This window comes from Mesoplodon mirus, assembly GCF_964341445.2.
Source record: "Mesoplodon mirus genome assembly, chromosome: 19".
Taxonomy (NCBI): Eukaryota; Metazoa; Chordata; class Mammalia; order Artiodactyla; family Ziphiidae; genus Mesoplodon; species Mesoplodon mirus.
The window spans coordinates 27203826-27230581 of record NC_138995.1 but is presented as its reverse complement, the minus strand read 5'-3'; the positions used below and the strand labels follow the sequence as shown (position 1 = coordinate 27230581).

Sequence of the window (26756 nt, the reverse complement as noted above, 5' to 3'; positions counted from 1 at the left end):
CTTATATGCCAAGAATTGCTCTGAATAAAATGATTAAGATTAAAAAAATGTACGTGTGTGACATTCACAGAAAGATAGACAAGATGAAAAGGCAGAGGGCTATGTACCAGATGAAGGAGCAAGATAAAACCCCAGAAAAACAACTAAATGAAATGGAGATAGGCAATCTTCCAGAAAAAGAACTCAGAATAATGATAGTGAAGATGATCCAGGACCTCAGAAAAAGAACAGAGGCAAAGATTGAGAAGATGCAAGAAATGTTTAACAAAGATCTAGAAGAATTAAAGAACAAACAAACAGAGATGAACAATACAATAACTGAAATGAAAAATACACTATAAGGAATCAATAGCAGAATAACTGAGGCAGAAGAACAGATGAGTGACCTGGAAGACAGAGTGGTGGAATTCACTGCTGTGGAACAGAATAAAGAAATAAGAATGAAAAGAAATGAAGACAGCCTAAGAGACCTCTGGGACAACATTCAACGCAACAACATTCGCACTATAGGGGTCCCAGAAGGAGAAGAGAGAGAGAAAGGACCCGAGAAAATATTTGAAGAGATTATAGTCAAAAACTTCCCTAGCGTGGGAAAGGAAATAGCCACCCAAGTCCAGGAAGCACAGAGAGTCCCATACAGGATAAACCCGAGGAGAAACATACCGAGACACATAGTAATCAAACTGGCAAAAATTAAAGACAAAGAAAAATTATTGAAAGCAGCAAGGGAAAAATGACAAATAACATACAAGGGAACTCCCATAAGGTTAACAGCTGATTTCTCAGCAGAAACTCTACAAGCCAGAAGGGAGTGGCATGATATACTTAAAGTGCTGAAAGGGAAGAACCTACAACCAGGATTACTCTACCCGCCAAGGATCTCATTCAGATTCGATGGAGAAAACAGAAGCTTTACAGACAAGCAAAGCTAAGAGAATTCAGCCCCACCAAACCAGCTCTACAACAAATGCTAAAGGAACTTCTCTAAGTGGGAACCACAAGAGAAGAAAAGGACCTACAAAAACAAACCCAAAACAATTAAGAAAATGGTCATAGGAACATATGTATTGATAACTACCTTAAACATGAATGCATTAAATGTTCCAACCAAAAGACACAGGCTTGCTGAATGGATACAAAAACAAGACCCATATATATGCTGTCTACAAGAGACCCACTTCAGACCTAGGGGCACATACAGACTGAAAGTGAGGGGATGGAAAAAGATATTCTATGCAAATGAAATCAAAAGAAAGCTGGAGTAGCTATACTCATACCAGATAAAATAGACTTTAAAATAAAGAATGTTACAAGAGACAAGGAAGGACACTACCTAATGATCAAGGGATCAATCCAAGAAGAATATATAACAATTATAAATATATATGCACCCAACATAGGAGAACCTCAATACATAAGGCAACTGCTAACAGCTATAAAAGAGGAAATTGACAGTAACACAATAATAGTGGGTGAACTTAACACCTCACTTACACCAATAGACAGATCATCCAAAATGAAAATAAATAAGGAAAGAGAAGCTTTAAATGACACAATAGACCAGATAGATTTAATTGATATTTATAGGACATTCCATCCAAAACCAGCAGATTACACTTTCTTCTCAAGTGTGCATGGAAAATTCTCCAGGATAGATCACATCTTGGGTCACAAATCAAGCCTCAGTAAATTTAAGAAAATTGAAATCATATCAAGCATCTTTTCTGACCAAAACGCTATGAGATTAGAAATCAATTACAAGGAAGAAAATGTAAAAAACACAAACACATGGAGGCTAAACAATACATTACTAAATAACCAAGAGATCACTGAAGAAATCAAAGAGGAAATCAAAAAATACCTAGAGACAAATGACAATGAAAACACGATGATCCAAAACCTATGGGATGCAGCAAAAGCAGTTCTAAGAGAGAAGTTTATAGCTATACGAGCCTACCTCAAGAAACAAGAAAAATCTCAAATAAACAGTCTAACCTCACACCTAAGGGAACTAGAGAAAGAAGAACAAACAAAACCCAAAGTTAGCAGAAGGAGAGAAATCATAAAGATCAGATCAGAAATAATTGAAATAGAACCAAAGAAAACAATAGCAAAGATCAATAAAACTAAAAGCTGGTTCTTTGAGAAGATAAACAAAATTGATAAGCCATTAGCCAGAGTCAACAAGAAAAAGAGGGAGAGGACTCAAATCAATAAAATTAGAAATGAAAAAGGAGAAGTTACAACAGACACCACAGAAATACAAAGCATCCTAAGAGACTACTACAAGCAAGTCTACGCCACTAAAATTGACAACCTGGAAGAAATGGACAAATTCTTAGAAAGGTATAACCTTCCAAGACTGAACCAGGAAGAAATTGAAAATACGAACAGACCAATCACAAGTAATGAAATTGAAACTGTGATAAAAATCTTCCACCAAACAAAAGTCCAGGACCAGATGGCTTCACAGGTGAATTCTATCAAACATTTAGAGAAGAGCTAACACCCATCCTTCTCTAACTCTTCCAAAAAATTGCAGAGGAGGGAAAACTCCCAAACTCATTCTATGAGGCCACAATCATGCTGATACTAAAACCAGACAAAGATACTACAGAAAAAGAAAATTAGAGACCAATATCACTGATGAATATAGATGCAAAAATCCTCAACAAAATACTAGCAAACAGAATCCAACAACACATTAAAAGGATCATACACCATGATCAAGTGGGATTTATCCCAGGGATGCAAGAATTCTTCAATATATGCAAATCAATCAATGTGATACACCTTATTAACAGATTGAAAAAGAAAAACCATATGATCATCTCAATGGATGCAGAAAAAGCATTTGACAAAATTCAACACCCATTTATGATAAAAAAACTCTCCAGAAAGTGGGCATAGAGGGAACCTACTTCAACATAATAAAGGCCATATACAACAAACCCACAGCAAACATCATTCTCAATGGTGAAAAACTGAAAGCATTTCCTCTAAGATCAGGAACAAGACAAGGATGTCCACTCTCACCACTATTATCCAACATAGTTTTGGAAGTCCTAGCCACGGCAATCAGAGAAGAAAAAGAAATAAAAGGAAACCAAATTGGAAAAGAAGAAGTAAAACTCTCCCTGTTTGCAGATGGCATGATACTATACATAGAGAATGCTAAAAATGCCACCAGAAAACTAGTAGAGCTGATCAATGAATTTGGTAAAGTTGCAGGATACAAAATTAATGCACAGGAAACTCTTGCATTCCTATACACTAATGATGAAAAATCTGAAAGAGAAATTAAGGAAACACTCCCATTTACCATTGCAACAAAAAGAATAAAATACCTAGGAATAAACCTACCTAGGGAGACAAAAACCTGTATGCAGAAAATTATAAGACACTGATGAAAGAAAGTAAAGATGATACTAACAGATGGAGAGATATACCATATTCTTGGATTGGAAGAATCAATATTGTGAAAATGACTGTACTACCCAAAGCAATCTACAGATTCAATGCAATCCCTGTCAAATTACCAATGGCATTTTTTACAGAGCTAGAACAAAAAATCTTAAAATCTGTATGGAGACACAAAAGACCCCGAATAGCCTAAGCAGTCTTGAGGGAAAAAAATGGAGCTAGAGGAATCAGACTCCCTGACTTCAGACTATACTACAAAGCTACAGTAATCAAGACAATATGATACTGGCACAAAAACAGAAATATAGATCAATGGAACAGGATAGAAAGCCCAGAGATAAACCCATGCACCTATGGTTAACTAATCTATGACAAAGGAGGCAAGGATATACAATGGAGAAAAGACAGTCTCTTCAATAAGTGGTGCTGGGAAAACTGGACAGCTCCATGTAAAAGATTGAAATTAGAACACTTCCTAACACCATACACAAAAATAAACTCAAAAGGGATTAGAGACGTAAATTTAAGACTGGGCACTATAAAACTCTTAGAGGAAAACATAGGAATAACAGCCTTTGACATAAATCACAGCAAGATATTTTTGATCCACCTCCTAGAGAAATGGAAATAAAACCAAAAATAAACAAATGGGACCTAATGAAACTTAAAAGCTTTTGTACAGCAAAGGAAACCATAAACAAGACGAAAAGACAACCCTCAGAATGGGAGAAAATATTTGCAAATGAAGCAACTGACAAAGGATTAATCTCCAAAATATACAAGCAGCTCATGCAGCTCAATATCAAAAAATCAAACAACCCAATCCAAAAATGGGCAGAAGACCTAAATAGACATTTCTCCAAAGAAGATATACAGATTGCCAGCAAACACATGAAAGGATGCTCAACATCACTAATCATTAGAGAAATGCAAATCAAAACTACAGTGAGATATCACCTCACACCAGTCAGAATGAGCATTATCAGAAAATCTACAAACAACAAATGCTGGAGAGGGTGTGGAGAAAAGGGAAGTGTCTTGCACTGTTGGTGGGAATGTAAATTGATACAGCCACTATGGAGAACAGTATGGAGGTTCCTTAAAGAACTAAACATAGAATTACCATATGACCCAGCAATCCCACTACTGGGCATATACCCAGAGAAAAACATAATTCAAAAAGACACATGCGGGCTTCCCTGGTGGCGCAGTGGTTGAGAGTCCGCCTGCCGATGCGGGGGAGACGGGTTCGTGCCCCAGTCCAGGAGGGTCCCGCGTGCCACAGAGCGGCTGGTCCTGTGAGCCATGGCTGCTGAGCCTGCGCGTCTGGAGCCTGTGCTCCACGGCAATGGAGGCCACAGCGGTGGGAGGCCCGCATACTGCAAAAAAAAAAAAAAAAGACACACGCACCCCAATGTTCATTGCAGCACTCTTTACAATAGCCAGGCCATGGAAGCAACCTAAATGCCCATCAACAGACGAATGGATAAAGAAGATGTGGTACATATATACAATGGAATATTGCTCAGCCATAAAAAGGAATGAAATTGGGTTATTTGTAGAGACGTGGATGGATCTAGAGACTGTCATACAGAGTGAAGTAAGTCAGAAAGAGAAAAACATATATCGTATATCAATGCATATATGTGGAGCCTAGAAAATGGTACAGATGAACCGGTTTGCAGAGCAGAAATTGAGACACAGAAGTAGAGAAAAAATGTATGGACACCAAGGGGGGAAAGTGGCGGGGGTGGGGGTTGTGGTGTGATGAGTTGGGCAATTGGGATTGACATGTATACACTGATGTGTAGAAAATGGATGACTAATAAGAAAGAAAAAATACATGAAAGTTGAGTGGAAATATAAAGAAAATTCCTAGAACTTAAACAAGAAAATGTACGTGTGAGTGTTCCGATTTCTGTACATCTTCACCAACACTTGTTATTTTCAGGTGTTTTTTTTAATGCTGTCCTAGTGCGTGTGAAGTGGTATTTCATTGTGGTTTTGATTTGAATTTCCTTAATTACTGATGACATGAAGCATTTTTTCATATGCTTTTTGGCCACATGTCTATCTTTTTTGCAGAAATGTCTCTTCAAGGCGTTTGCCCAGTTTTTTTTTAAAATAAATTTATTTATTTTATTTATTTATTTTTGGCTGAGTTGGGTTTTTGTTGCTGCGTGAGGCCTTTCTCTAGTTGTGGCGAGCGGGGAATACTCTTCGTTATGGTGTGCGGGCTTCTCATTGCAGTGGCTTCCCTTGTTGAGGAGCACAGGCTCTAGGTACACAGGTTTCAGTAGTTGTGGCATGCAGGCTCAGTAGTTGTGGCTTGTAGGCTCTAGAGCACAGGCTCAGTAGCTGTGGCGCATGGGCTTAGTTGCTCCACAGCAAGTGGGATCTTCCCAGCCCAGGGCTCAAACCTGTGTCCCCTGCATTGGCAAGTGGATTCTTAACCACTGTGCCACCAGGGAAGTCCCTCCTATGTCTTTTCTTAAGACTTTTATAGGTCTTAAATTTAGGTTATGATCCATTGTGAGTTACTTTGTAAATGGTGTGAGGAAGGGATCCAAAAGCTGAAAGAAGAAAGGAGATGCAGTATGTTCATAGACTTTGTTACATTATCCTTCCTTTACCACTTGTGTAGTTCTCTTCACTTCTTCCTGTAGATTTGAGTTACCATCTGGTGTTATTTTCCTACTCAAATGCAGATTCATTTCAGCCTGCCTTTGTGCTATTATTGTCAAATATATTACATTTTATATAAGTCCAATATAAAATTATATGCATTGTTTTATGAAAATGCTTTTTAAATCAGTTAAAAGAAGGAAAATATGCAATTATGCTGTTTTTTTTATAATTACCCACATAATTACCTGTGTTTGTGCTATTTGTTTTCTTGGATGTAGCCTTCTTCTACAGAAGTAAAGTGCTATTTTCATATCAAGGGAGCATCCTGTCAACAAGACTTTTCATTGCTGATGTTAACCTTGATCACCTGGCTGAGATGGTGTTCCACAGGTTTCTCCACTGCAGTTACTCTTTCCCACTTTTCAGACTTTACTCTTTGGAAGGAAGGTCCTGTGTGCAGGCCACGCTTAAGAAGTAGGGGTTATAAATTTTTTGGAATTCTTCTCTGTGAAAGATTTGTCAACTCTACCCCATTTGTTTATTTTAAAAATTATTTATTTATATCAGCATCAATTCATGAATATTAATTTTATATATTGGTTTATAATCTAACATTATTTATTTTGTTGCTCCCATTGTTCCAGTTGGCAACTGAGAGCTCTTTCAGGCAGGTTCTGTGTTCCTCTGGTATATCCCCAGTTTTGTGGGTGGTTATTGTTGTTGTTGTATGTGTGTGTGTTTTGGTTTAAGCACCTCTTTCCTTTCTGGAATTAGAAGATGCTCCAGGCTCTTCTTGTATATTTCCTGCCCCAGTCCTAGAATTAGCCATTTCTCCAAGAAGTCCTGGGTCTTTTTATTTGATTAATATTGGAAACCAAGATCTGGGTGTGCTTGCTCATTGCTTTCTTGCATTTTTGAAAGATAGTTTTGCTGGATGTAAGATTCTTTGTTGAAGTTTTTTTTTTTTTTCCTTTCAGCACTTAGAATATGTCATCCCACTGCCTTTGGGCCTCCATTTTGTTTCTGATGAGAAGTCAGCTATTAATCTTATTGGGCTTCCCTTGTATGTGATGAATTGTTTTCTCTTGCTGCTTTCAATATATTCTCTTTGCCTTGTCAGTCAACATTTTGGGCACAAAGTATCTGGGCCTGTATTTCTTTGCACTAATCCTACTTGGAGTTTGTTGAAGTTTGTGGATGTGTAAATGTTTTTCATCAAATGTGGGAAGTTTTCATGTGTGTTGGTACAGTTAGGGGTGTTCCACATTTCTCCAAGACTTTTCTTTCTTCTTTTTTCTCTGTGTTCTTCATATTGCATAGTCTCTATCAATTTACCTTAAGTTAACTGATTATTTCCTCTCTTGGCTTAAATGTACTGTTGATCCCCTCTAGTGAATTTTTCATTCCATTTGGAAAGACTCCAGATTTTCTATTTGGTTCTTCTTTTTATTTTTTAAATAATTTCTACCTCTTTATTGATATTCTCTGATAAGACACTATCATCATATATTCTTTTAATTCTTTAAATTCTTCTTTCCTTTAGTTTTTTGAACATCTTTATTATAGTTGCTTTGAAGACTTTGCTAAGTCCACCATCTGGATTCTCCGAAAGGCAGTTTATGTTGCCTGCTTTTTTCCCTGTGTGGGTCACACTTCCTTGTTTCTTTCCTATCTCATAATTTTTGTTGAATACTGGACTTTTTAGATAATATACTTTAGTATCACCAGATACTCATCTTGGTCTTGTCATTGTTTTTGCTTGTTGTGTAGTAATTTGGCTGGACTAATTCAGTAAAGTCTATTTCTCCTGCTGTTAGTAGCCTCTGATGTGGCTCCCCAGAGGGTACAGCCTTGATCATGGATACAATCTCCCTGACAACCAGTGTGATTTCAGCTTAGTTCTCTTTGACTCCTCCATCTTTCAGCTAAACTTCTTGCCAGTCTACCTCTATTGGTATCACACCTAGCTGTTAGCCTCTATTAATTACTAGCTAATTGCTCTATTGCTTTAACACTCTGAGACGTGAATTGTTCCACATTCTGGTCTAATTACAGTCAGGCCCTGTCACAGGGGCAAAGTGTTGCCAGTCACTGAGGCTTGCTCTAACACCATAAAGCTCTTAATTGTCTCTTTCTCTGGTTAAGTTAAACATCTAGCTAATCTACTTTTTGCTTGTTGCTACTAATATGGAACTATCAGATTGATCTTAATTGCTCACCCCAAAGATCTCCATTGTTTTCCACAAAGTCCTTAGCATGAACTCCCCACGCTCTGATCCACATAAAGTTCACCTTCTTAGGCAGCATTCCAGAGCTTTATATTTTACAGCCTCTCTCCTTGGGCAAAATTTCTGCACCATTGCACTGGAGCTGGGTGTGGGAACAGTGGCCTGTCTTTCCTGTAGTTTCACCCCTGCTCTACAAGTGGGGTGCTGCATAGGGACTGCAGTCCCGGGTCGTCTCAGCGTATCCCTCATAGCTAGTACCTATTTTTTAATGCTTTAATTCTTGCTACTTCATTATACTTTATCTTAGGTATTCTGTAATCATCATTCTCACAAGAGTGTCCACTGATGGTTCCGGGTACATTTTTAGGTCTCCCCACAGTTGTATGTCATGCTAGACCAATAATAGATATGCACTGAACACTTCCTGACAAATTTTTGTTGCATTCTGAAAACAAGTTGATAAAAAAATAATTTTATTGTATTAAAACAGCATTTCTCAAACCAGAAGGTGAGAACTAGTCACCTGGGGATCTTGTTAAAAGCAGATTCTGATTGGATAGGTATCGGTGGCCTGAGGCTTTGCATGTTCACCCAGTTCCCAAGTGATGCAAGTGTCACAGCAAGGAATCAAAATACAATACTAGGTTAGGAAGATTCAACATCATAAAAAACGTTAGTTCTGTTTAAGGTGATCTGTGAAATAATAGTATTCCAATTAAAATAACAAGGAGATTTTAAAATTTTATTTATTTATTTATTTATTTGTTTATTTTGGCTGCACCGGGTCTTAGTTGCAGCATGCGAGATCCTCAGTCATGGCATGCGGGATCTTTTTAAGTCATGGCACACGGGCTTCTTAGCTGCGGCATGCAGACTTCTTGGTTGCGGCACATGGACTCTCAGTTGCGGCACACAAACACCTAGTTGCAGAATGCACGCAGGATCTAGTTCCCTGACCAGGGATTGAACCCAGGCCTTCTGCATTGGGAGTGTGGAGTCCTACCCACTGGACCAACAGGGAAGTCCCACAAGGAGATTTTTTTAAAGGCTTAAATAAACTGACTCAAAAATTCTTTTGTAAAAATAAATAAGAATATCCACAAAATTCTTAATAAGGAGGAGACTAGCCTTACTAGATACTGAAACATGTTATGAAGTTACAGTATTTAAAACAAATCCATGAATAGACAGGAAGATAAAAGAAAAAAATGTAAGCCATATGATGAACTCTAATACAGACCATATATGATATGTATATGATCAAGTTTCTGATAGTTTTGATATTGATATATTTAGTTTATGATAAAGGTGGCATTGCAATGAGAGACAACAGATTATTCAATAAATGATTTGCAATGACTGGGTAGCCATTTAGGAAAAAATTAATTTGGAACTATATGTAATAGCAAAATTAATCCAGGCATATCAGAGATTTAAATGTTAACAATAAAACCATTAAAGTCCTGAACTTATACAGTGGGAACATTTTTATTGTAATCTTGGAATATGGAAGACTTTTAAAATGTGAAACCTATAAACCATGAAATCAATAAAGTCAGCTATATAAAAATTAAAAATTTTCTGCATGGCAAAACCCATCATAAGCGAAGCCCAAAGATAAGTAACTGGAAAAATATTGTATTTAATATCACAAGGAGCTAATTTTCTTAAAAGATAAATGTCTTATAAATTAACAAGAAAAATCTAACAAAAAGTAGGAAAAAACTGGGCCAAAGATTTAAACAGTTACAGAAAAGCTAAAAAATCTCAAACATATGAAAAATGTTCCTCTTTGCTCATAAGGAACAGAAAATAAAGCTATAATGAGGTACCATTTTCCCTCTGTTAGATTGACAAAGATGAAAAAGAAAGATTGTGTCGCGAGAATGGAGAAAACAGGCAGTCTCAAACATTGCTGCAGAAGTATAATTGGCTTCATCATTATAATAGAAGGCAAGTTAGCACCATTTACCAAACATACACATATGCTTAGGGCAGGGTTTCTCAACCTAGACCCTACTGACATTTCAGGTCAGATAATTCTTCGTTGTGGGGGCCATCCTGTGCGTTGCAGGGTGTTTAGCAGCATCCCTGGCCTCCACCTACCCTATGCCAGTAGCACTCCCCTAATAGTGACAAACAAAAATGTCTCTGGACATTGCCAAATGTCTCCTGGGGGCAAAATAGCTTCTGGTTGAGAACCACTGCCTTAGAATAAGCAATATCACTTTCAGTAGCTTATCCTACTGATATACTGTACTTGCATTTTTACAAAATGATGTGTACCCAGAAAATTTGTAATCACAGCACTGGGGACAGGGGTGGGTTGGGAGCTTGTCACTGTGTACTTTTATACCATTTGAATTGAATGTATTGCCTATTCAAAACAATTGTTAAAAGGACAATGCTAATTCAAAAAGCCACTCAGAAGAAAAAGACTAGTTAATTTTACTGTATAATAATTTTTGAAAATGAAATTAAAAAGACAGAGTCCTCAAAAAATTGAATAATCATATGATCCAGCAAGTTGTCTTCCAGATATATACCCAAAATAATTGAAAGCATGAACTTGAACAACAGGTATTTGTACACCCATGTTTGTAGCAGCATTATTTACAATAGCCAAAATGTAGAAGCAACTCAAGTGTCCATCGACAGATGAGTGAATAACCAAAGTGAGCTGTATATGCATATAATAGAATATATTATTTTATTTATATTAATTTAAGGATGAATATTATTCATCCTTAAAAAGGAAAGAAATTTTGACACACTACAACATGGATGAACCCTGAAGACATTTATGCTAAGTGAAATTAGCCAGTCACAAAAGGACAAATATTGTATGATTCCACTTATATGAGGTACCTAGAGTAATCACATTCATGGAGACAGAAAATAGAATGGTAGTTGCCAGGGCCTATGGGGAGGGGGTTTGGGGAGTTAGCGTATAATGGGTATAGAGGTTCAGTTGGGGCAGATGAAAAAATTCTGGAGATGGCTGGTGATAAATGTTGCAAAACAATGTGAATTGTTCTGTGAATGCCACAGAACTGTACACTTAAAAACGGTTAAAATGGGAAAATTTATGTTATGTGTATTCTGTCAAAAAAAAAAGACAGGAAAATGAATTGAAATTGATCTAATCAAATTATACTTAAATACCTAATTTTTCCAAAGCAAAAAAAGCCCCTAAGCGATCAAAGGTAAAGCATATTCCTTAATAGAGGAAGGAAGGGAGGAAGGAAGGGAGGGAAAAAGACTGTTTTAGACTCTACTTAATGTTTCTAAACTGGACGAAAATGTCACGATCTGTAAAGAAAAAGAATCTTGTGATTTCACCCACTCCTTTGAAAATGTAAACGTTATTTTTATAACTACATTGAAACTGGGGAGAGATGCCAGGGCCAGTAAGTCCCAGGAGGCTAGAACTGCCAGGGAGCCCCATGTTTAATTGGTCCTTCCCAACCCAGGACCGGGCCAAGGCCATGGCTCTGAACAAGCAGCTCCGGAAGCAGCTGTCTGAGTTCCGAGTGCCACAGGTGATGATGTACGTCCGGGAGAAGATTCGAAACAGGGACCTGGAGAAGACCATCAGGATGTGGGAGAGGGAAGTGGAGATTGCAGAGGTGAGTTACAGGAAGTCCCGAGACCCGCGATATCTTATGCCCCTCACATTTTTGTTTAGGATTTTGTTTTCTGAGGTAAGAATACAGGATTTTAGACACGTAATACCTGTGAGAAATCTCAGCTGTTGCTTCGACCCTTACACCAAAATAAAGGATGGCTTTTTTTTTTTTTTTTTTCCTTAAAGGTCCTTTTTCTTGTTAGGGGCGTCTTTTCAGGTTATCAGGAAGAGACTCTAGTAATGGTGTGTTTTTAGTTGCTTGTTTTCTTATTGATCTCTGGAAGCTTCTGAATCCCTCCCCTACCATTGATAATTTAGTGATTGCTATTTTATACACGGAGAAGCCAGTTTTTAAAAATTGAGATAATAATGGATTTTTTTTTAAGATGTTGGGGGTAGGAGTTTATTAATTAATTAATTTATTTTTGCTGTGTTGGGTCTTCGTTTCTGTGCGAGGGCTTTCTCTAGTTGTGGCAAGTGGGGGCCACTCTTCATTGTGGTGCGCGGGCCTCTCACTATCGCGGCCTCTCTTGTTGCGGAGCACAGGCTCCAGACGCGCAGGCTCAGTAGTTGTGGCTCACGGGCCTAGTTGCTCCACGGCATGTGGGATCCCCCCAGACGAGGGCTCGAACCCGTGTCCCCTGCATTAGCAAGCAGATTCTCAACCACTGCGCCACCGGGGAAGCCCAATAATGGATTTTAATATCACTCAGAACCCGATTCCATGCATTTACATATTTGCCATGGGTCTTTATTTTTATTTTTTTTATTATTATTTTTTTTTTGCGGTACACGGGCCTCTCACTGTTGTGGCCTCTCCCGTCGCGGAGCACAGGCTCTGGACGTGCAGGCCCAGCGGCCATGGCTCACCGGCCCAGCCGCTCCGTGGCACGTGGAATCCTCCCGGACCGGGGCACGAACCTGTGCCCCCCGCATCGGCAGGCGGACTCCCAACCACTGCACCACCAGGGAAGCCCCATGGGTCTTTTTGATGTTGACTAACCCTGAAGCCTTTTCATATGGTACAGTGTGCACAGAAGCACCCTTGCCCCTTGTTAGCCATGGAAGAGAAAAAGGAAAAGTGCAAATGATATGCTGGCATCAAAAAAAAAAAAAAAAAGGAAAGCACCAAGACTGCCACAGGCCAGGTTGCACACTGAGGGCACTTAAGACATCCTTAGGGTAGCTTAAAAACCCAGTCAGGTCACTTGGGAAGCTTGGCATTCTCACATCTAGACCCCAGCTCCATTTTCCACAGTGTGTTTACCTGCCCTTCCAGTGGTCACTTGGCAGCAGGAAAGTAAATTAGGATCCATACTTGGACCCATCACATCTGGGGCTAAGAAGTAGCAAAGAAGTGCAGAAGGAACCTGCAACTTCTCACTTCATGGAACAGAGACACGCTCTTTAGAAGAATCTTCCAGATGCCCCAAGGTGGCCTGCATCCGCAGCACACATGCAGACACTGCCCCACATACGAGGTCATCCATACCATCACAGGGCTGGATGCAGGTAGAATAGGCACAATCCGTTTGTCCCAAATGACCTTCTCCCTCCTCCCCCTTTCTCCTTTTTGCAGATGTCCTTAAAAGGCTACCACAAGGCTTGGAATAAAATGAAAATCACCAATGAACAGTTGCAGGCAATTTGCCCCCTGGGAAATAGCCAGAGGGAGGCGACGGCTGTCGACCAAAAAGTGATCCATTAAAGTAATCAGCTCCTCTCTAGTCATGGGGTCCTCTCACTGTTCCCTGTGCTGGCTGGTGTCCCCAATTCTCCAGCCAGGCTGCTGGTCACCTCCCAGGCCACATCGGCCCCCGGGGAGTGTTTTCACAGCCTGGCTCTGGGAACCATAAATACTGAAAGAACCACGGGGCACTCTAATGGTTTGACACTTGTTAGCTCACATTTAGTTCACAAGCACACATGAGAATGACCTTCCCGCATGTGGGAGTGGGGCAGAGGAGGGAGAGCCAGCCGAGTCTGTACTGTGGGCCTGTCCATGGCAACCCAACTGTGCAACTCTCAAAAAGAGACACCAAAGCAGCGTGGTGAATGCCTGGCACTCAACATTCTGAGCTTACTCTTCTGTTTGGAAGGTTAGCTCCTAGACTAAGATATCATTACCACAGAAAACAAGCACAAAGAAAAATAAGGTAATTTCTTGGGGCTGATGTAACCTGTTCTGGCCTGATAGAGACCTGCCCTCCCCAACCTCCCCACCGTAGTAGTCATAGTACATGGGTTGGGTTGCCACCTCAGACTTGTCTGACTCCCTCAGACCCTTTTCCCTAAAGTCTAGACTCACTGGCGTGCCATTTGCCATTTGTGACCATGAATGCATGGTGGCCCTTTTTTGTCCTTGGAAGTGTGGTTGGGACCATCCAACCTGGCTCAGCCCAGCATGTTTTTTCTGTGTCACAACATCACGTGATGAGTGGCTGGGGAAAGGAATCGGGTTTTCCCAGTGGTGGAAGGAAGACAGGGGAGGGCTGGTCTTATTGGTCTTGGACGTGATCCAGTTGCTGTAGTCTTCCACCTTGATGTACAGGAACAGGCCAGGGCATTTCTCACCACCTTGAGACAGGATTCCTCTCAGCACCCACAGATTCAATTCCTTCAGCTCACACATCATTGGGTTTCCTGGGTCCCCCTGTGACGAAGGACAGAAAGCTTCAGGTCTTAGAAAAACTTGTTTTCTTTTTTAATATGTCCCTGTGCAATTTACTATCTGTTCTAGAAAAGTTTTACACTGGTTCTCACTGGAAATGGGGTAAGTTATAGGATAATATTTCCAATCTAGGCCACCTTCACCACAAATTCCAACAAGATGACTTTTCCTTTCATTATACAAATTATTTGTAGGCTCCTGCAGTTTGCCTGTAGCTTCCTGGATCCCATTTCATTTTCTTGCCCCTTTCCAGTCCTTTGAATAAATCCTCCCTCTCTTTTGGTTTCTCACTCCTCAAATGTTATTTTGTTCCTTTCTGGCCTGGAATGCTCCCGTTTTTCCTTCTCTTTCCTATTTTGTTTCCATCCTTCGTTCAAGCTGCTTGCACCTACCCACAGTCCTGCTAGGATCAGTCAGACTTGCAGGAAGCACACGCTGCCGGGCTGGGTTCACAGCTTTTCCAACCTGGCAGCTGCCTGCCAGTGCACCTCTCAGGAGCAGTCCTCTGGGCCCCAGGAGTTCTGCCACACAGACCTTGTCTCCCTTCAGGTGAGTGGGTGGAAGCCCGGCACACTTGGCTGGACATGTGACCCTAGCAGGTTAGCTAATTCTCTGAGCTAAAGTGGGGACACGGTTAGTGCCTGTAACACCGGCAGAGCTCCTGGCACAGGGCCTGACATACGGGATGCACTCAGTAAACAGTTAGCTGCTATTACCCTGGTGTGCAGAAAAGGCCATCATTTTTAACGTGAAAAACTGAGAAATGTGGGAAAAGCAACAAGACAGCTACTAGGTATAATTTACCTTACCTGTGCTCCACCCTACCCCCCGCCCCTGGGCCTCCTCTTAAAGGAATACCTGCCCCCCAGCACCAGCCTGTGGTCCATCTTGGTCCAAGAGGGAGTTTATCATCAAAGGCTGGCCAGCCACCTTTGACCTATGTGACCTGCCAGGTGAGACAGGCTGGGTGATCACAGTTTGTTCTCACTTTGTGGACTGAGGCATGGAGGGAGGGGGCTTGCAGCTGACAATGGGAAACAATCTGAACAGACTCAACAGTGAGAATTCAAGAGGCAAAACAGTGGTCACCTCAGCCCTTGCCCATTCCCAGGCCTGGGTGTTTGAGCTTTCTTGGGTTTCTACACACATGCAGCCTCTTTCACTAAACCCTCCTTTTTCTGAGGAGGCCACACCAGAACAGAAATGCAGGCAAATGGGAGAAGCAAAGAACACTTCTGCAAGCAGGGCCATGGGAGGCATGCTCTGCAAGGCTGCCATAATGCCCTGGTTGTCCCACAGCTGCACACGCACGAGGATGACATTCCATACTTTGCTCTGTGCTTCTCATTAGATGGAAGGGGGTGCTTGAGTGTGGAACTCTTGATTTTTTCAGTTTTTCACATTCTACTGTTTGCATCCCATGCTGCCAAACAGCAGAGGGTGATTTCATCCCTGAGCTCTGGCTGGTCCTCCTGGGACTGGTGAACTGGCTCTCATCTGCACCTCATTGTGTCTTCCTGGGGCACAGAGGCTCTCTGGCCAAGGATGGAGTGGGCTCCCCTCCGTTCACCAGTTCCACTCCCAATTTGTTTTAACTGTGCTTTTACAGCTTGAGGAAGAAAAAGAATGCCATTCAGGACAAATAGTTTTGACAAATGACTGTGCGGTCAACATCCCTGGCTATTGTGTAGTTTTACAAGTTGCTGTTCCACTTGGGTGTAGAATACACTCTGTTTCTCTTCCCCATGACGTGTAAGGCCGAGACTTCTGAAGCTCAAGCAATGGAGGCAAAAAGCACCAGGCGCTCCAGCACCACCTCATCTCCCAGGGGAGTGACCCCCTTTCATTGCGTGATCCTCAGCCTTGACATCCAGCAAAAGCCCTAACCGTTGTGGGAAAAAAGGAGGGGTGAGTTCAGAGCAATTCTACTTTTGCTGGGTTTCTGAGGACCCATTAGGGCAGACACTGAACCTGGGTAGCTTATTCTACATGTGAGAAGTGTGGCTTTGAGGACCTCTGGACACTAGAACACATTTCCTAGGAAGGATCCTAGGTAGACAAGGCACCTTTTTTTTTTTTTTTTGCAAGCACAATTCTCTTAAAATACAAAGGACTGTCCACAGGTGTGCTACAGTTAAAAACCAATCTGACCTTTGTGGATGGTTTAAAGAGGTGATCATTTAGAGGGTAAGCAGCTTATCATATTCCAGTGAATTTAAGATGCTCTTAAAAATTAGCATCTTTGAAATGGGATGTGTCTTTTTTTTTTTTTAGATGTTGGGGTAGGAGTTTATTTATTTATTTTATTTTTGCTGTGTTGGGTCTTCATTTCTGTGCGAGGGCTTTCTCTAGTTGTGGCAAGTGGGGGCCACTCTTCATCGCGGTGCGCGGGCCTCTCACTATCACGGCCTCTCTTGTTGCGGAGCACAGGCTCCAGACGCACAGGCTCAGTAGTTGTGGCTCATGGGCCTAGTTGCTCCGTGGCATGTGGGATCCTCCCAGACCAGGGCTTGAACCCATGTCCCCTGCATTAGCAGGCAGATTCTCAACCACTGTGCCACCAGGGAAGCCCGGGATGTGTCTTTTAATCAGTGGATTCCAGAGTTTCAGTGGCAGCGTTTTTACTTTCTCAGTGTTACATAAAATAATGGTGCATTCTGCACCTGACAGCATCCTGGATTTGATGAAGTGTGGTACTAGGTCGATGGAGTGGCTGATGGCAGGATTTTGTTAAGTAGCTACGTCTTCTACTGTATTTTAACACATTCTCTAATTTAAGAAGCTTCTACAATCGTCCACCTGGAAGAGAGCCCAGGACAATGTAAGCACTTGATAAATGTTGAACCAGCTTTAGAAGGGCAAACTTATTTCCTGATGAAAGGCAGTCCCTCATGCTTTTGCAATAAAATGACTTTGAGAAAGAATTGTCCGCACATATGTATTTTTTCCCTTTTCTCTAAAAAACTTTCCCTAGATCCTCTGGAAAAAAAAAATTGCCCCATTAGGGAATCCTGAAGGTTACTTCGAGAAAAGTGGTTGATGAGTGTCTTAGACGATTTTAGAGGAGAGGAGGGAAACTCTGCCTGGAAATGTGGCAGACCTGCGTTCTCGCCTTTAAGGTTTATGAACTGTGTGGCCCTGGTAAGCCACACTTTTTCCAGATACAGATATGAGGGGGCCTAGACAGGTGTTTGTGAATGCTGCACAGTTCCCTGTGGCAGTAGGACAGCCACATCTGGACAGCCCACAGTCAGCTAGAGGGCAGGGCTTCTCACAGGGAAACCCAGGAATTGATGAACAATAGCATCAGGCTGGGTTCCAAAGAAGCCGAATACAGCGAGCCCGCGCTGTAGGCGTGCGCAGCATATATCTGCATGTGTGGTTTGGACTCACTCTTTCAAACTTTTAGCTAATGAAAAAGCATGTGACTTAGCCATGCTTAGTCATGTCACACTGAAAACGGTGACTGCTTAGTCCATTTGGCAGATTGTCATTGAGCACTTGCTACCTGCCAAGTGCTGTTCGCCCTGGAGACGTCCATGAATCCCAGGTGACAGTCCCTGCCCTCACAGAGCTCACAATCCAGCGAGGGGGAGTCCTGAGGCTCCCCCATGAAGTGACCACTGCTTACTCTCAGCCTGTAGCTTCTGTTCCACTGCATTCTTACCAAGCAGACGGCATCAGTTTCCATCTCTATGTGATTGCCACATCCTGTTTTCTCGATTTTGTTTAAGGGACACAAGTCAATGTCCTTCACGGAGATTTTCCTCAGGATACTCATCGTCATGTGATTTCCTGTCTGGACAACAGAGAGCCCGAGAATTATTCACAAGAAGACATCCCCCGAGTCAACGCAACTACAATTCACATATCCAGATGGGAGTGAGTAGGAAATGTTCTGATAAACCCCCTTTTCCTCACAGAAATCCGAACCTGTGTCTCAGTTTTTACTGAAAACTACCTTTGCTTTGAACTTGAATGGAAAATAGGCAGAGAAAATGTTCACCCTTCCTCCACATCTACAGAGAATGAATGCATTTCCTTGTTTGTTTCCCAAAAATCAAAGAAAACAAGGATGGCTCAGACAAGAGGACTGTCAGCTCTGGTTCAGGGAATAATGTCCCCTGGCCCCTTGGTAACCTTGCACTCATTTCAGGCTGCTTGCTGCCCATGTACTTCCAATTTTGGTGTTGGAATAGAAGAAAAAGGACCAGATGTAAGAATGGTCTCAAGAGGGCAAGCACTGGGAATCTTGATGGATTAAGTGAAGGTTCCAGCCCAACTCTAGAACCTCAGGCCACCTGAATTATTGAGCTAAGCCCTAGAATGGTTCATCCCAGTCACCCCCACTGCTAGCACACACACAGCCTCCTCTAGGAGAAGAAAGGCATTAACTGCAGATGTGGGATTCCATCCTGCCACCCAGCAGTTCTGCAAGGCTGGTGGCATATGCAACTTTCTGCCGAGGAAGCAGATGGGCCGGACCAGGTTATTGAACTGCATCGCCGTGTCTGTCTTCAGGAGGGCTATGTTATTTTTCATTGTTTTATTATCAAAGTCCTCATGGATGATGATGGTGTTGACTGGATATTCTTCGTGAGCAATCAGTTTTGCATCCATCTTAGCTATACCAACTATAGCAACAGCGTCCTTCCTGGAGAGAGAGCAAGGTAATCTTGAGAAGCCAAGAAAGTTTTCCAGAAATAAGACTTGTGTCTACAGTGTGGAAGCGTACTCCGTATCATAGGGAAAAATCAATACAGAATGCTCAACACTGAGACATACCCTTGTCAGCTCCCAGCCGGAAACAGATGACACACTCAAATAAGGTAAACTGAGGAAAGTTTAATAAAGGGACTCTTTACAAAGGTCTCGCAGGACATAGGGAAATCACAGAGACTAGTGCAGTATGCTGGGTTCCGGGTGGCATATGCAGCTTTCTGCTGAGGTAACAATAGGGTGTTGGTGGGAGGGAGTGGTCAGACAGAGCTATGGGGAGTGGGTCCCTTGGCTGGAGGAGGCATCCAGTCTGCAGTACCTGTCAGGGGAATACCTGACCTCACTTCCTTCCTCCCTCTGATCTCTTGCCAGTGCTCCCTTTGGCCAAACCCAACTGGAACCCAGAAGGCAAGAGCGCCCATTGGTGTAACCCACACAGGTCAGCCTCCTGGCACCCAGCAGAATGGAAAAGAGTAGAGAGTGGGTCTGGCGGGGCAAAAGGGAGAGATCCAGCATGGCTAGTAAAGTTGCTGGACTTCAGTGACAAAGAAGGAATCCTTGGGCATCCACACAAAACAGATTAATTCATCTTAAGTTTGTCCTCTAATTTATTGTCTAAGCTGGGGAACTTGTGAGAGTGAAAGGGGATGCTAACAATAGGATAACAGGTGTAAACCAGGCCTCTCCTGGGGAATACTAGGATGTGTGATCTCCCACCTACAGAGGAAAAATTCAGAATGGCTTCAGACTTCTCCACAGCAAGATTTAATACCAGAAGCTGAGGTGCGGTGGGGATGAGAATGCCTGTTAAGTCTTCAAACGGAAGCAGGCATGATCCATGAATTCTACACTTAAGTGGTCGTTCAGATTTAAGGGCAGCACAACATTTCTGAATATGTAAAACTCGAGGAAATATGGTTCTTGGGAGCCCTTTAAGAAACTACTTGGAGGGACTTCCCTGGCGGTCCAGTAGTTAGGACTCTGCACTTCCACTGCAGTGGGCACACGTTCAATTCCTGGTCGGGGAACTAAGATCCCACATGCTGTGCAACGTGGCCAAAAAAAAAAAAAAGAAAAGAAACTACTTGAAGACAAATTTTAGCCAATTCTAGTGTTGAATGGAAAAAATCCAGCAAAGCGACGGTCAGTAAGTGTGGAATTCGTTATAATATGGGTCTAAAATTAAAACAAAAGAGAAACTTTTAAAGTTATGGATTGGAGTAGTGATGTAAACCAGCAGAGGTAGGTATATACACCAATTTTCTCATCTTTTATGGGAATCTAAACTATTATTTATTTATAGTTAATATATGAAATAACAAGGGTGTACAAATATATATATGAATCAAGGTAAACATTAAAGTACATAAATAAGCTATTAAAATTGGGTGGTCATGAAGAACGAGGAAAGAAGTGAAAAGACAGGAATTCTGGCATCAGCCACAGTAGAATCTAGAGAGGACTATCCAGAGAGAAACAGAAGATTTGTGTGTCTTCCATGAAATTATAATTCTAAGATGACCACGAGAACACAAGTTCAAACTTGCCAAATTTGTCAGAAGAGACATACAAAACAAAGCCATATAATGAAACGAAAAACAGCAAGCAATAAAAACAGAACAGTCTAAAATAAAAACAAAAAGCAGGAGCTTCATTCTGAACACCAGAGCAGAAGAGCATGCAACAAGACAAGAAAGGCTTTTCATGATGATAAGGAATTCAGTCTACAGTGAAGAGTTCATTTATAAATATCTGCAGCAAGTGATAAAATGTTCATGAATTAAATTCCAGGAAATAGGAGGAGGAAAAGCCAGAAATTTGTAATTCACCTCAGTCAGCCTAGGATAGATCAAGTAGACTCCCTGCCCTAATTTTATATATTAAATTGTACTCCAAGGACAGAAAATGAGCTCTTTAATTTACTTGTGGAAAATATTCATATGGACCACATAGTAGACCACAAAGATAACATCAACAAATTCCTTAATAGATCACCATGCAGTCTAACTCAAACTTAAATCATGTTAAAATACAAGACAAAACACCCTATTACCTGGATATTTTTAAATGGTCTTTAATAAAACCCAGAGTCAGAGAGGAAATCAAACCCAAAACAGCAGACCAGATAGAAAATAGCAGTAATGAAAACACTACATAGAAAACAGAACCTCTCTGGAGGGATGGTTGGCAACAGCTATCAAGATTCAGTCCAGTTTTTCCACTCTTAGGTTATTCGTGCAACAATATACTTCCATGTATGTGAAATAATGTGTGTACAAGTATATCTACTGCAGCATTTTTTGCTACTAGTGAAAGATTGGAAACAACCCAAATTTCCATTATTAGAGGACTGTATAGTTATGGTACATCCATATGGGATACTGGGCAGCTAACTGATGCATATAATAGTAACTTTCTATGTATCGATAGGAAAGGATCACCCAACATTCATGACAGAGTGAAAAAAGCTAAGAGTGGAATAATGTATATGGTGTGTTACTAGTTGTATTGGTGGGTGTTATGAACTGAATTGTGTCCCCCCATATTCATAGGTGAAGCCCTAACCCCCAGTGTGAATGTGTTTGGAGATAGGGCTTTTAAGGAGGTAATTAAGGTTAAATGAGTCCATAGGGTGGGGCCCTAATCCAACAGGACTGGTGTCCTTATAAGAAGAAGAGACAGCAAGAATGTGTGCACACAGAGGAAAGGCCATGGGAGAACACAAGGAGAAGGTGGCCATCCACATGCCAAGGAGTGAGTCCTTAGGAGAAACCAACCCTGCTGACACCTTGATCTTGGACTTCCAGGCCTCTGGAATGGTAAGAAATAAATTTCTATTGTCTAAGCCACCCTGTCTGTAGTATTTCATTGTGGCAGCCCCAGCAGATTAATACAGGGGAGAAAGAAAATTCTCTCTCTGTCAATAGATATAAGAGTCAATATAGATAGACCTATAGGTATGTAGATATCCATGAGTGCATGGAGTGTTTCAGGAAGAACACCCAAGAAACTGGTGACAGAAATGGCTCAAGGGAGGGAAATGATGACTGAAGGGCAGGGAAGGGAAGGAGCTGATTTTCATTACACACCCTTTGATTCCTCATGAACATCACAGTATTACATGTATTTTCATTTAAATACATGTATTTTTAATTAAAAAATACAAATCATATGTTAAAAAATTCAACAATTAAAAAAAATTCAGCAATTGCACAATATCTCATCAAGGGTTTACACTATAATGTATTTGGCCAGTTATAGTAATTATATTCTCTCCCCCCCATACTCTATATGTGTATATATAATATATAATGTATAAATAGTATATAATATATAATATATATATTATAAATTATATAATATACTATATATTTATAAATTATAATTATAAATTATAAAATAATATAGTATGTATACTATATATAGTATATATTATATACTGTATAATATATACTATATATAGTGTATATCACATATAATATATATCTATATAATATATTGAATAGATAGATCTATATGTAATTATATATAGAAGTTATATACTATGTATCATATATAATGTATTATAAACTATAAAATAGTAACTATATCATAATTTACTTATCCATGATAATCAGACATTACACTTCCAGTGTTTTGTGTGTAATTAATCATCCTATGAACAACTTTGTGCATAAAACTTTTCCAGTGGTTGAAATTATTTCCTTAATGTTGATGCCCAAAAGTCAAATCATTGGGTCAGAAAGTGAGATGTTTTACCAAAAAAAGTTATTCCTTTAATAGCATGTATAGGCTTTTTTTCTTTTTCTGGTTTAAGAGAATGCCCATTTATTGTAAAAAATTTGGAGAATACAGAGAAGTTCAAAGAAGAAAACAAATCACATGCATTCTGAGCATCCAGAGATGGGCACTCTTCAAGTGTTGGTGTATTTCCTTCAAGTCTTTTCTCTACGTGCATGTATTTGTGGCAGTCACATTGTTAAGGCCTGAGGTAAGTGTGTTAAGGTAAGGGCTCCTATCAATTCACTTAACAAGATAAGCAATAGGGACCTTTAGTATCAAGAGTCAGTGCCTCTCCAATACAGATGTTTAAAAAAATTTTTTTTAAAAAGTGTCTAAAAAAAAAGAGTGCCTTTGTGATTGTAATAAAATGGGAACAAATATCCTCCCTGTAGAAGATGGAGAAACAATCGTTTCACTTTGCAGTTGTGCAGCTGGCAGTCCTCACAGCAGAGGAGACACAGACTGTGCCAACCTTGGCAACTGGTGACTTCAGGAGCCCCAAACTCACAGCGAGCACTGCGCTGGTAAAAAGCCCTGTTGCCCTGTCACTGGGCATCCACCTTCCAGGCCTCCCCAAGCTGAGCAGGAAACAAAACCCCCCCACTCTGCCTCGGTGAGCCGCGTAGACTCCAAAGGAGGGGTACTGGCCTGTTTTGAAAGGCGGATGCGATGCTGAGGATCCAGAACTCACTGAGGATGCTGCCGAAAGCCAGGTGGGTGTACTGGACATCCTGCAGCGACACCACCCACGGGAACTCCTCGTCTTCGACCAAACCCTCCTCAGAAGTTTCCACAATGTTGCTTTTCTGGATGCCGCAAGCTGCAGGGGGTTGTGCAGGGGCCTCACTACTGGGGCAAGGAGCTGGAGGCCTGGGGCTGCCGCCACCGCACCAGACCCCAAGACCCGCTCACACTTCTGCTGGTTCCCCACTTTTTCTGGCTCTCTATCTTGGTCACCACTAACTCTACCACCCACGTTTATTTTCCTAGTGGGTCTTCTTCCCCATAAAAGACCCTTGGTGGGTCTCCCTCCCTAGTCCATGTGCCCTGTCCCGATGAGTCCCCGTGCCCGGCCTCCTTAGTGGACCAAGGGTGCCCATCTCATCCTCGCCTATGCAGAGTGGAGTATAGGGATTCTCAAGCTGACTGAACATTTCATCTGCCTGCTGCCCGGCCCCATCCAGACCCCTGGAGATGAGGCCTGGGCATTGATGTTTTCCAAAAGCTCCCCAGGATAGATTCGAATGTGTACTTGAGGTTGAGAACCACTAGTGTTTCAGGAAGTCCCTGGACACAGTGTCCCATGTCTAGTTGGCCCCTATGTGTTGAGACTTGGGGAGAGGCACTCCTCTGTCTGGGCCTCAGTTTCCTTTTATGAGAGGTGGGATAACACATGCCTCTCACAAGAGGGGTGTTGTGTCCCCATGACTGATAATGCTAAGCCCAGTGGACAATTCCATCTTTTCCCCATGTAAACCACTGCTCTGGTAGCCACTGCATGAGTACCCAGTGCTTTTTTCTAAATTGGTGGCCCTGGGTTCTGTATGTCACATGGTGGGTAGCACCAGCTGAAAAAGTCAGGTCATTGGTGGCTTCTTTTTCAGCCATTCATCCAACCGCACACGCAGCCCTGCTGAGTTAGGGGCTGGGCTGGTAGGGAAGGATTTCAGGATCCTGTCCCCACCCCAGAGGAGGTCACAGTGCACAAGGGAGACAGACACATTGGAGAGTGACAGCATTCAGAGAGACTTGTGACACAAGGGACAGTGCCCGGAGTATACAGAGGAGGGGGTACGGATTCTGCCCAGAACATGAAGTCTGGGAGGGCTTCCCCCAGGAGGTGACCCTCTTAGGTGAGCATCAATGACAGAGAGTTTCCAAACCATGATGCTGAAATTGACTGAACATTCAGTATAGTCTTTAAAGGACCACAGCAGACCTCTCCACGCTAGGGCATCATGTGATCAAACATCTCTATGAGTTGACACTTGGAGTCTTTGTTGAAACAGTGACAAGAGCTGGTTGTTAGCAAGATGATGTCTGTAAGGCCACCAAGTGCTTCAGGATCACCAAAGATAAGAATTACGGTTTTTTTTCACAGGACATTGGCAATCTGTGGTGAACGAGGCACTAACCAACTCTTCCTAACCCACGAAGAACCTACAGGTTTGTGATGATTTTTGCTTTTTCAAAGCTCTAGCTGGCTGATTCATTTGTCCTTATAAAACTCTTGAACAGCCAGGATATAATGAGGAAATCTGCCTCAGAGATGAAATGTTTGCCCCGGGTCCCTTGCCTGAGGCTTTTTAAGAGAGGAGAGGGGCCCTGTCTGTGTTTTGTCTCCTTGGGCTGCAAGGAGATGGAGGAGGCCTGGAAAGTGGGGCAGTCCTTTTGGTGTGTGTATGCGTGTGTGCGTGCACAGGAAGCCTCTCCTGTCCCCCATCTAACTCCAGGAAGACAGGAGAGAGCCAGCTGGGGTGGCAGAAGGTGGGGCAGAGCCTGCTTTAGTCAGGTGCCCCCCTCCATCTCCCCTTTCCCGGCCAGAATTTTAGTCCTGGACAACCTGGGGGTCGGGGAGGGGACTGCAGCTGCCACTTCTGCCAACTGAGGCCAGGCAGCCTCTCAGGCACCTCCCTGTTCCCAGGCCGGGCCCTGCCATTGGAGGTCAGTTTAGAGGTAACAATAAGGTTTAAGGATAAAGGGCTTCATCGGAACAATACTGAAGTAGAAACACAGGGAAGGCCCGGTTCCCAAGTGCGTAAGACGCACCTCGGACCCCCACCCCGGCTCAGGAAGGATGTCCGCCACCTGACGGACGCAGGGAATGTACCCCCGGAAGAGCAGGGCAGGGCTGTGAGAGGGGAGGCAGGCCTCATGCCAAGACCCTCTGCGCAGGGGGCCTCTCCATAGCCTAAGGCCTGTCTCCCTAACCGTACTCTCACCAAGGACTAGGCCTGACATCAGGCTGCTGAAGCCACAGTTGCCTACGTCCACGCCCCACGTCCCACTCTCTCCCTGGTTCCCACCACCAACGCAAGCTGCCCAGAACAAAATGCCCTGAGTCACCTACACCCTGAGTCCCTCTCTGGACATTAAGGACCATTTCCTCTTCCGGGATGATTCCCCCTGCCATGTCACACAATCAGCTAAAGTTGGGAAGGAAGAGAGAAGCACACTCACTGGCAGAAGCATGGGAGATGTAGAACAGCACCAAGAACGTCCCTCTCATTGCTGCCATCCCCAGAGTGAGCCGCAGCAGACACCATGGGCAGCTGTGAACACAGAACAGCCAAACGCATGGGCTTTTCCTCTCCTCCCCGAGGTGGTGATTTCCCCCCAGCGTCAGAGTCCCTGCCTCTTTTCCTTTCCACTGACAAAATTTCCAAGACGTGGGAAACAGACCTGTCACATCCCTACTTTTTGGGTCTGTGCCGTAAAGAGGCAGGGACCAGCTGCCCAGCCCCACTCTTCAGCCAGAGACGTGTAAGAAGGCCCAGCAAGAGAAGGTGGCCACGCCAGTCAGTTTTCTCCACAGTCTGCAATCCAGGGTCTCTGGCTTTCCCACAGAGCTGGGTCTCAGAAAAGGGTCATTTTTTTTGTTGTTGTTTTTTTGCGGTACGCGGGCGTCTCACTGTTGTGGCCTCTCCCATTGCGGAGCACAGGCTCCGGACGCGCA

At 42.3% G+C, this 26756-nt stretch overlaps 2 protein-coding genes across 4 annotated transcripts in view; one reads left to right on the top strand and one right to left on the bottom strand.

Annotated features, from left to right (window-relative positions):
- The window catches only part of CFAP263 (cilia and flagella associated protein 263), a 49882-nt gene extending 36262 nt beyond the window's left edge, over positions 1-13620 (top strand). For 2 of the 3 annotated variants that reach the window (XM_082607404.1, XM_082607402.1), the window contains one exon: positions 11753-12614. In XM_082607404.1, the coding sequence (XP_082463530.1) occupies positions 11753-12091 (339 nt within the window). In that variant the 3' untranslated portion in view covers positions 12092-12614. Of the gene's footprint in view, positions 1-11752; positions 12615-13486 lie in introns of those variants that run through there. The other variant, XM_082607403.1, reaches the window with a different exon arrangement.
- Positions 13621-14014: 394 nt separating this feature from the next.
- On the bottom strand, positions 14015-26346 carry PRSS54 (serine protease 54; the record flags this gene model as incomplete). The annotated part of the gene is given in 7 exon segments (XM_082606641.1): positions 14015-14560; positions 18246-18377; positions 18974-19228; positions 23725-23900; positions 26017-26118; positions 26261-26309; positions 26311-26346. Coding segments are annotated over 7 exon segments (1296 nt in total).
- Positions 26347-26756: the final 410 nt, after the last annotated feature.